Here is a 9,034-nt window from a genome sequence, read left to right on the forward strand (position 1 = left end):
GAACTCGCGACCACAGATCCGACACTTGTGCTCCTTCACCCCCTGGTAGAAGAAGAACAACAACAGAAGGGAGGAGGAGAAAGGTTTTTGGATGTGTGAGAAAGGGCATGAGTTCTTATTTAGCATCCATTCAATTGAGATTTATTGAATGAACAAAGTTTCCTAGAAACAAAACAAAGTTTCATAGAAACCTTCAGAAAAATGTTATGTATGCCCTATAGCAAGGAAATCAACCAGAATCGATCAAGTTGCCAAATGATTAGTATCGTTTTATTTACACCCGGTAAAGGTGGTCTCACTTTCATGCAGTTCTTTATATGTCTATCAACACAATATAGTTATTCTGTCCCCAGTGTGTGTCAAAGAGAGGAGAGCTACCTTATGAGTGAGTGTGTGTTGTTTAAGGTGGTGGGACTGTATGAACTCCATGCCACACTCGCTGCAGATGTACGGCCGGATGTCTTTGTGTTTCATCATGTGGTTCTGAAGCTGGCTTGGGTACTGGAAGGTTTTCTGGCATTCCCCACACCTGCGGATAGATCAGTGTCAATCTCATTTGATTTACCGAGAAAAAGTAACACATCCAACCCAAATGCTCTTTTTCTCCCCCCCACGCTGTCACAACACATTTTGTCTGCATTTGTGGTCCCTCCCATGGTGTTCCTGTGGCTGTACATGGACGGCCGGTGTTCACCTGTACAGGGTGGGTCCGCGATGGGTGGTCAGGTGTCTCTTTAACTGGGCCAACGTGGGGAAGTCCAAGCCGCACTCCACGCACACGTTCTCCTGGCCCTTCTTGTGCTTCAGCTCATGTGAGCGGAGCTCACTGGGGTAGGCGAAGCCCCGGCCGCACACACCACAGCTAGAGGAGAAGGGGAAGGGGGGAGAAGGAAGGGAGTCAGGGGGAGGGTTGGGGGGGAGAGGAGATCACCCCCGGACGAGTGATCCGGATGAAGGGATAACGGAAAAGATGGAAGAGGTTTCTTCAGCAGATGGCGCAGCGGCGATTCCTCTCACCTGTAGGGCTTCACGTCGCTGTGCTGCATCATGTGCCTCTTCAGGTGGCTGGTCTGCGTGAAGGCCTTGTGGCACACCTGACACTTGTGGGGCCTCATGCCCTGGTGCGTGAGCAAGTGGGTGTGCAGATGGCTCAGCTGCTTGAACAGCTTCCCGCACAGGTGGCAGCCGTGGGGCTTGATGCCACTATGGCCCAGTATGTGCGTGATCAGGTTGTACTTGGAGGTGTACGACTTCTCGCACATGCGGCACTTCCACCGCTTCTGGTCCCCGCCCACGTCCACGTAGTAGCTGTCGTCCACTTGGACGTTGAAGCCCAGCTTCTCTGCGCTGGTCGTGCTCCCTCCACGCGGGCCTCCGTCTGGGCCTCGGCGACCAGGTTTGAGGGCCTGCTTGGGGTACATGGTTCCCGGGGAGAGGTGCATGATGGGCCCCGCCAGGAAGAAAGGAAAGGGCAGCAGGCTGGGGTGGAAAGGGGGGAAGTATGGGGAAGGGGGATGGAGGAAGAGCGGAGGCGGGTGCCATATTGGAGGGGGAGAAGACAGGGGCTCCTCCTTCACCTGAACAGGTGGGGCCGGACCGCGCGGGCCGCACCTGGACAGGCTACTCTGGAGCTGCAGTCGGTTGAGGTCGATCATGCCCGGGATGGCATCCTGGCCGACGGATGGAGGAGTAAGGGAAAGGGGTCGATGGGGTAGCAAGGCTATTCTCTTCCTGCTGCCAGCCTCAGCACCCTCTCTCTCTGTCTCTTCTTCTTCCTCTCTCTCAATGGATTCACCTTCCCCTGCATCCTTTTTGAGAGGTGTTTTTTTGCGTTTTTGCGATCCCTCCTTCTGATCGTGATGATTGTCTTGGGATCCAAACATAGAGGCAAACCTGTGGGGGCTGAAAGCGCGGCTAAAGGTGTATCTGCTGGGGGATGTGTCAGGGTATCTGGGAGAAGAGAGGTTTGTGGGTTTAATGTTGAGCGGAGAGTGGCTTAAGTAGAAACCACGCTGAGCCGCTGGCCGCAGGTCATCTCTGAAAGGGGGACTTCTTGCTGGGGAGGAACTGTCCATCCTCTTCCTAGATTTAAGAGATCAACGGGGACATCAGTGCAACAGTGCAAGAGAAATGAATCTGATAGGGCCTCATAATGTAAGGGGAACTGAGAGGAGGCAGAGCTCTCTACCTGACATGCTTCTCAAAAGAGGACAGAGCATTCTTTCGCGGGTACTTTACCACTTTGTTGTTCTGCTTTCAATATACAATGATACCTGACCCATGATCTGTCTTTGGTAGGACAGGCAGCATTGCAATAGCCATTTATCAAAAATGTTTGCCACCACTTTGTCCGTGCACACCCCTCTCTAGTTACTTTCACTTCCCACTTTTTCACTGGCTTCTCTTCTCTCCCATCTTCTCTTCCAAAATAAGGAAGTTAAAGCGTGGAGATGGTCACCTCCACCTCTCACTTACCTTCTGCTCCTCTCCCTCTCTCTCTCTCTCTCTCTCTCTCTCTCTGTCTCTGTCTCTCTCACTCTCGCTTTCTCTCTCAATCTCTCTCTTTCTCCCCCCCTCTCTCTCTCACTTTCTCTCTCTCTCTCTCTCTCTCTCTCTCTCTCTCTCTCTCTCTCTCTCTCTCTCTCTCTCTCTCTCTCTCTCTCTCCCTCCTTCTCACTCTCCCTCACTCTCGCTTTCTCTCTCTCAATCTCTCTCTCTCTCTTTCTCCCCCCTCTCTTTCTCTCTCTCTCTCTCTCTCTCTCTCTCTCTCTCTCTCTCTCTCTCTCTCTCTCTCTCTCTCTCGCTCCCTCTGCTCTGATCACCTTTTTCACTGATCAGGGATGGCTGAATCTTTTGTTTAACCTCGGAAATGGTTAATGCATTATCAGAATTTCAACTGAAAACACAGTGAATGATGTTTGACCTATAATGTATTATAGCATCATTTTGAATGACAGTGCAGTTTGTAGTAATCTGAAGATTATTGTAGACATTGTCCTTTATTTAATTGTGATTATGATAGAGCTATAGAGCTAGAGATATGACTGAAAGTCTGAATGCAATCCTTGTAGATGATGCTGTTGACTTTCGTGAAGATGATGAAAAGGAAAGTAATTCTAATGAGCAAAATTAATTAAACGGAAAATTAGGTTTTGGTTTTTGCCACTCTGACGGTAATTTTGAGACATGTCTGAGCCAAATTACAATTTCCATGATGAACATGACAACTTAAACTACAGTTTAATTAAAAAACCTTACAATATAACTTCAGTGCAACTCTTCAAAATGCTTCCATTCAGATTAAAAGTATATCAACCTCAATATAAATGCTTCATCTGTTTATTCTTCCATTATAATTACTTACCATCCATCTATCATGTGCGGGGACCCCCAAGCCCTTCCTCTGCCTTATTCCCTGCATTCCTAACAATCCACATCAGTAGCCCCTCCTATGCCCTGATGCCAAGTCAAGCGCTGTCCATGCACCACCGTCTCACCATGAAGCCCTGCCTGGGTGTGTGTGTGTGTGTGTGTGTGTGTGTGTGTGTGTGTGTGTGTGTGCGTCTGTGTGTGCGTGTGTTGTGTGGAACTTACCAGCACAGCAGACTCCTATGGTTCTGATGACTCTCTAATGGCAGAGGTGCAGCAGCAGAAGCAGCAGCTGTGGTGTCTCTCTGTGCGTTCTCTCTCTGTCCCTCTCTCTATCTCCCTCTCTATCTCCTCTATCTCCCTCTATCCCTCTCTCTGTGCTGTTGCTCTGCACCTTGTGCGGCTCTGACTGAGACGCCCGTCCACAGACAGCGTTTGCACTGACTTAAGAAAGAGAACAGGAACAATCACTTTGTTCTCATTTTTCAGATGAGTACCTTCGGAGAGAAGGAAGGAAGGGAGGGGAGAGGAAGTCAACAAGCCTAGTGCCTTCCTGCAGAAAAATAAGGAAACGCCAGATAGACATCTCCATTTCTCTATAGTAAGGATTTACCATAGCTTTTGGGACAGACAGGCATGCAAGATTTTTTTTTTCCAAAACACCAACGTTCACAATTGCCAAAATTCTAAATCTCATTTTTCATTTGACATTGCTGAAATGAATTGTCTCCGGCAATAAGTGAGGATTATCCCAGATTATGAGCGCAGACAATTGCCGTACTTCAGTTCAAATGCCTCTGCATAGACATTGAATAATCTACAATCCTCTACTGAACCCAAGTTGAATTGATACACACCTAGTTGTTCAGAGTAAGACAACATTTTGAGGATGCAAAGGGGTCTTCATTCTGTTTAGCGGGGAATGATGTTTATTTATGAAGAACCATGTCCAATCAAAGGCTGATTCTAACCTACTTGCTGTCCCTCTAGAGTGGCATAACATTGTGGGGATCGCATGGCAGAGCACTGATGTTTAATGAGTGCATAGTATCTAGGAAGTACTTTGTTTGAAGAGAAAGTTTGACAGATGAAGTGCTCTACTCAAGCCACTAAGGGGCAGGCAACCCCCGTTTCTACATTGATGAGGGCCGTGCCAAACACCCGCGGGGGGACGTTTGTCTTCGGGGCTTTTTGCCAGATAGCCCTTCCTGCCAGATAGACCTTTCTGCCAGATAAGTCTTAAGGAAGACAGGTGACACCATATAAAAAGCGACAAAGTGCGTGTGAGGAGGTTGTGGTGGATAAATAGGTCAGTTAAAGGACTTTCATCCAGGACAACCAGGTTCAGTCACGTATTATTTATAAACTTAGATTACTTATTATTTTAAGTTGTAAATTTCAATGTGATTAGGCTTAGGCAACACAACTACTTGGTTAGGTTAAGTCAACACAACTACTTTGTTGGGTTTATACTACACAAAATTGGTTAGGTTAAGGCAACAATGGTTAGGTTTAGGCAACATAACTACTTGGTAAGGTTTAGACAACACAACTACTTTGTTGGGTTTATACTACACAACGACTTTGTTGGCTTTAGGCAAAATAACTACGTAGGGTTAGGGTTAGATTTAGGCAACACTAGTACTTTGTTAGGTTTAGGATACACAACTATAAGGTTTAGGCTTAGGGTTGGGCAGAAAGCCCTTACACTCGTATAACGCAAACAAGTTTGACCAGTGTCTAACATTTCCTATAAACAACTCTTAAAATAAAAGGTTATGGTCTATCTGTCTGTTGAATGCGATAACATCATTCAACTGAACTTTTTTCGCCTGCCCCTTGGAACAGAACTTATTAAAGTAAGAAGGTTTTGATTAGTTTCCTTCATACACTAATAGGATGATATGACGGTGAGTAAAAGTAAGGCGCTTGCTAATTGAGCTCACACCATTGAGACAGTGAACACTCTCTTCAGCCTCACTGAAGCTAATCATTAATCTGCATTAATTGGCATATTAGATCAATTAACCCATAACCTTGGGCGATGTGTGAATCAATTCTAATGGGGAATTAGAAACTTTCTAATCAAGAGAGAAAATGGCTGGAAGAATCCATGCGTGTGTGTGTGTGTGTGTGTGTGTATGCGCTTGTGTGTGTATGTGTGTGTGTGTGTGTGTGTGTGTGTGTGTGTGTGTGTGTGTGTGTGTGTGTGTGTGTGTGTGTGTGTGTGTGTGTGTGTGTGTGTGTGTGTGTGCGCATGTGTATGGGAGTGTGCATGCATGTGGGAGTGTCTCTTCTGTCCTCCTCTAACAACAAAAACAATGAGAAGGCCCAAAAGCTGATGAAAATACTTGTGTTGCACTCCTTAAAAATGCAACACACGCATTGTGCACCTGCCACCGCATCATGTCATCAGCTGTCATCCTTTGGTCACAGCCTTTTCATATCTCGAATTTCCTTCTTGATCCCTCTGACCTTGTGCAGTCTAAAAGCTTGCGTGGTCACGGATGGTCAGCCCTATCCTAATCATCTCTAATGGGAAAGGCCACTGAGGCAGGTCACTTCACCTGCCCTGGTCTGGCCCCTATACAGAGGCTCCTTCTCCGGACGTGACTTAAAAAAGGTTCATTAAGGATCCCCTAAGTGGCTTTGAGGTTCTGGCATCACTCGCCGACGTAGACCTGCAACGGTATATAAAGGGATGGCAGCCACCAGAACAGGACAAGCATCTTCACCAAGAGGAACTTCACCCAAGTAACATTTCTAAATATCGACTGTGCGACCTTAGTCCGTTAAGAAGTGAGTACAATTCTATTCATTTGTATTGTTGCCTATTATATGTATGACCAAGTACAGGATCACATATTGTGGTCTCATTCTGGTACCGTGCTCTTCTGTACGTCCGTTCACAGAGATGACCGGAGCAGCTGTTTCAGTGTCCCTGCTTTTCCTGCTGTCGGCGTGCTCTGCATGCTACATCTCCAACTGCCCCATCGGAGGGAAGAGATCCCTGATGGACGCCCCGCAACGCAAGGTGAGTGGGCTTGGATTTACTGTGGTCAGAAGATATGTTTATGTTTAACTTAAATGTTCTCCCCATTAGCAGAATAAAATGATTTAAACAGATAAATACCCTGGATGATTTCACTGGCGGCCCGTTTTATCCTTCAGAAACTTTTTAGTTCAGATATTTTTTTAATGCCATATAGTAGTTGAATAGAAAAGTTACGTAGTGCAGGTTTAAAAAGTACCGGTCAAGTTATTATTCGCCAACAGAAACCAGAGAGAGCAGAGTCAGGGTCAACAGCTCAGCAGCGCTGACCATTGTGTTGCGGGAGGATAGCAATGTAGTCTCCCATCTCTGTGTCTGTCCCCAGTGCATGCCCTGTGGCCCCGGGGACAGGGGCCGCTGCTTCGGCCCCAGCATCTGTTGCGGTGAGGGCCTGGGCTGCCTCCTGGGCTCCCCGGAGACGCTCCACTGTGCGGAGGAGAACTACCTGCTGACCCCCTGCCAGGCGGGAGGGAAACCCTGCGGCTCCGAGGGCGGACACTGCGCCGCCTCTGGCCTCTGCTGCGATGCAGGTGCATTCATGTGTTTGTGTTTCAAGAGATCCGGCGCCTCAACTCTGAAGGACTGGATTGTACTTTACGCCACTGTTGAGTGAATCAGAGTCAGTCACTGAAAGCTTGTGTTACTGAAATCCTCCATTGACCGTTAGAACATGGACTCCGGTTACTCCATGAGGCTTTGTCTCTCTAAGTCCTGGAATCATAACACTCTTAAGAACATGATGAAAAAAGAAACCTTCATTGATTCTCATTCACTCAAAATAACCCAAGTTATGGTTGCTTGGCTATTTAAGTACATATGTTTGCTGCTTTTATGCTAACGTCAATGCAACATGAACTCACTCGCTCCCTCTGTTTCCCCCAATCGTTTCAGAGAGCTGCACAACTGACCAATCCTGTGTCACCGAAGAGGATGGCTACGATCCAACCGGACTATTGGAGAGCAGCGACTCCAATCAAATCTTCCTCAGGCTCATGCATTTGGCCGGCCACGCCCTACCCCATCGAATCCACCAATGAGCTCCCTCTGACGCTGCATGGTATCAGGGCCCTGTTACCTGGCTATGTCACTGAGTGGAAACCTGTGTATGTATGTCCAGAGTGCATTTGTTTATATATTTCTATGTATAGAAGTAGTGATTAAAGAAATTACTGAAAATTACCTGCATTGTCCTGGTAATATGTCTGGTCGAATAAACTAAGAGAGAGTATGAATGGCAGTGTTTTTTGTTTTGCTTTATTTGCATGGGACTTAAATGCTCTGCAGTGGGGATACATATTTACAAACAAGATGTAAACCTTGCAAACTGTTACATCATCTTACATGATGTTACATACATGGGTAAAAAAATTAATATATATAGTCCAAAAATAGTCAACAATAAAATGAATTTCAATTGACAATGGATTCTGTAGTTCATAGTCATTATACCTGTTTTTTTTATTAGTTGTATAGCTCTATGGTGCATTGTCTTATCCATATCTATTTGCTGTTTCTTTACCTCTTTGAAGCCTGAAAGGAATTAGCATCTTCTTCAAGGACCCCTTCAACTCCACTTGAAATATCCCTGATGCAACAATCGTTACAATCATTGACAGGTGTCACCTTTGAACGGCCTCCAACATCACTGGTTGGAGTCATCTGAAATGAGCCTCAGATCAGATCTTTGACCCATCATGATAACATTTTTTTAATCAATTCCTGCCACAATCACAATCACATCCATCGCCGGCAGATACTTTATGGTTTCAGGCTTTTATTTGACCCTCTCTTTCTAATGATTATCCTCGAATGGAGTCATCGACCGGGGGCATTATTTCAATGAAATGCATTGAAAATATGAGTATTAATGACTTGTTGGTGTTTTGTCATTTGTATTTTGCATTTTAGTTAAAACAAATAGATAATTTATGAGATTTAGGCAACAGAACCAAACCATTTGGTTATAGCCTGACATCGCAAGCCCAATTTACAAAAACAAATTATTCTTGAACTTCTCATGAATTGTTTCATTTGATCAACGGGCACAGATCAAAATGCATCTGGAAGAAGCTGGATGGACCTACAGCCAATCAGAGCAATGAAAGGGGTGACACATCAGTTCCTCTGTACAGTTATCATAATCGCCTCATAGTTGATACAAGGTTGTGATTGGCCCTCGCCAGGCCAGGTCTGCTACGTTCAATCTTCTTGAACGGAAGGGGGCTCTGACTGATATGACAAAGCAATTAAACATGAGCTCACAGATTCGTCTGGTTCCCAGGTTAATTTGGTATGGTTTAGACAACAAACTACAATTACTTTTTTAGGTACGTTGTAAGGCAGGAAGCACTCTAGGCAGAACGATTTCTGTCCGACAGCCTTTTCAGGCAGAAATGTTTCCATGAAGATGAATAGATAACATCACCTGCTGCTGAGACGTACAACACCTTATGCTTGATTCCTTTAGTGACAGAGATACAAGAGTAAACGGCAGCTTACTTTATGTATTTTACAATACAAATTCCATGTATTTAACTTGAATACATTTGCTCACAGAAAGAATTTGACTATTTTTCATACATTTAGTGAGGATGGATTTCTACTTTGTATCCT

At 45.6% G+C, this 9,034-nt stretch overlaps 2 protein-coding genes across 4 annotated transcripts in view; one reads left to right on the forward strand and one right to left on the reverse strand.

The window, feature by feature from the left end:
- Window positions 1-3,838, reverse strand: part of znf366 (zinc finger protein 366) — a 6,863-nt gene extending 3,025 nt beyond the window's left edge. Inside the window, exons 1-5 of one of the 3 annotated variants that reach the window (XM_030358063.1) lie at window positions 3,595-3,838; window positions 1,018-1,950; window positions 695-862; window positions 379-529; window positions 1-42 (exon numbers count right to left, since the gene is read on the reverse strand). The exon at window positions 1-42 is cut by the window's left edge and continues 150 nt beyond it. In XM_030358063.1, coding sequence (XP_030213923.1) covers window positions 1-42; window positions 379-529; window positions 695-862; window positions 1,018-1,883 — 1,227 coding nt within the window. In that variant the 5' untranslated portion in view covers window positions 1,884-1,950; window positions 3,595-3,838. The other 2 variants (XM_030358062.1, XM_030358061.1) reach the window with 2 other exon arrangements.
- Window positions 3,839-6,018: 2,180 nt separating this feature from the next.
- On the forward strand, window positions 6,019-7,653 carry LOC115545175 (isotocin-neurophysin IT 1). The gene is made up of 4 exons (XM_030358068.1): window positions 6,019-6,168; window positions 6,282-6,403; window positions 6,747-6,951; window positions 7,313-7,653. The coding sequence occupies exons 2-4, from the start codon at window positions 6,284-6,286 to the stop codon at window positions 7,456-7,458; spliced, it is 471 nt and encodes a 156-aa protein (XP_030213928.1). The 5' UTR covers window positions 6,019-6,168; window positions 6,282-6,283; the 3' UTR covers window positions 7,459-7,653.
- The last annotated feature ends 1,381 nt before the right edge of the window (window positions 7,654-9,034 follow it).

This window comes from Gadus morhua, chromosome 6, assembly GCF_902167405.1.
Source record: "Gadus morhua chromosome 6, gadMor3.0, whole genome shotgun sequence".
Classification (NCBI taxonomy): domain Eukaryota; kingdom Metazoa; phylum Chordata; class Actinopteri; order Gadiformes; family Gadidae; genus Gadus; species Gadus morhua.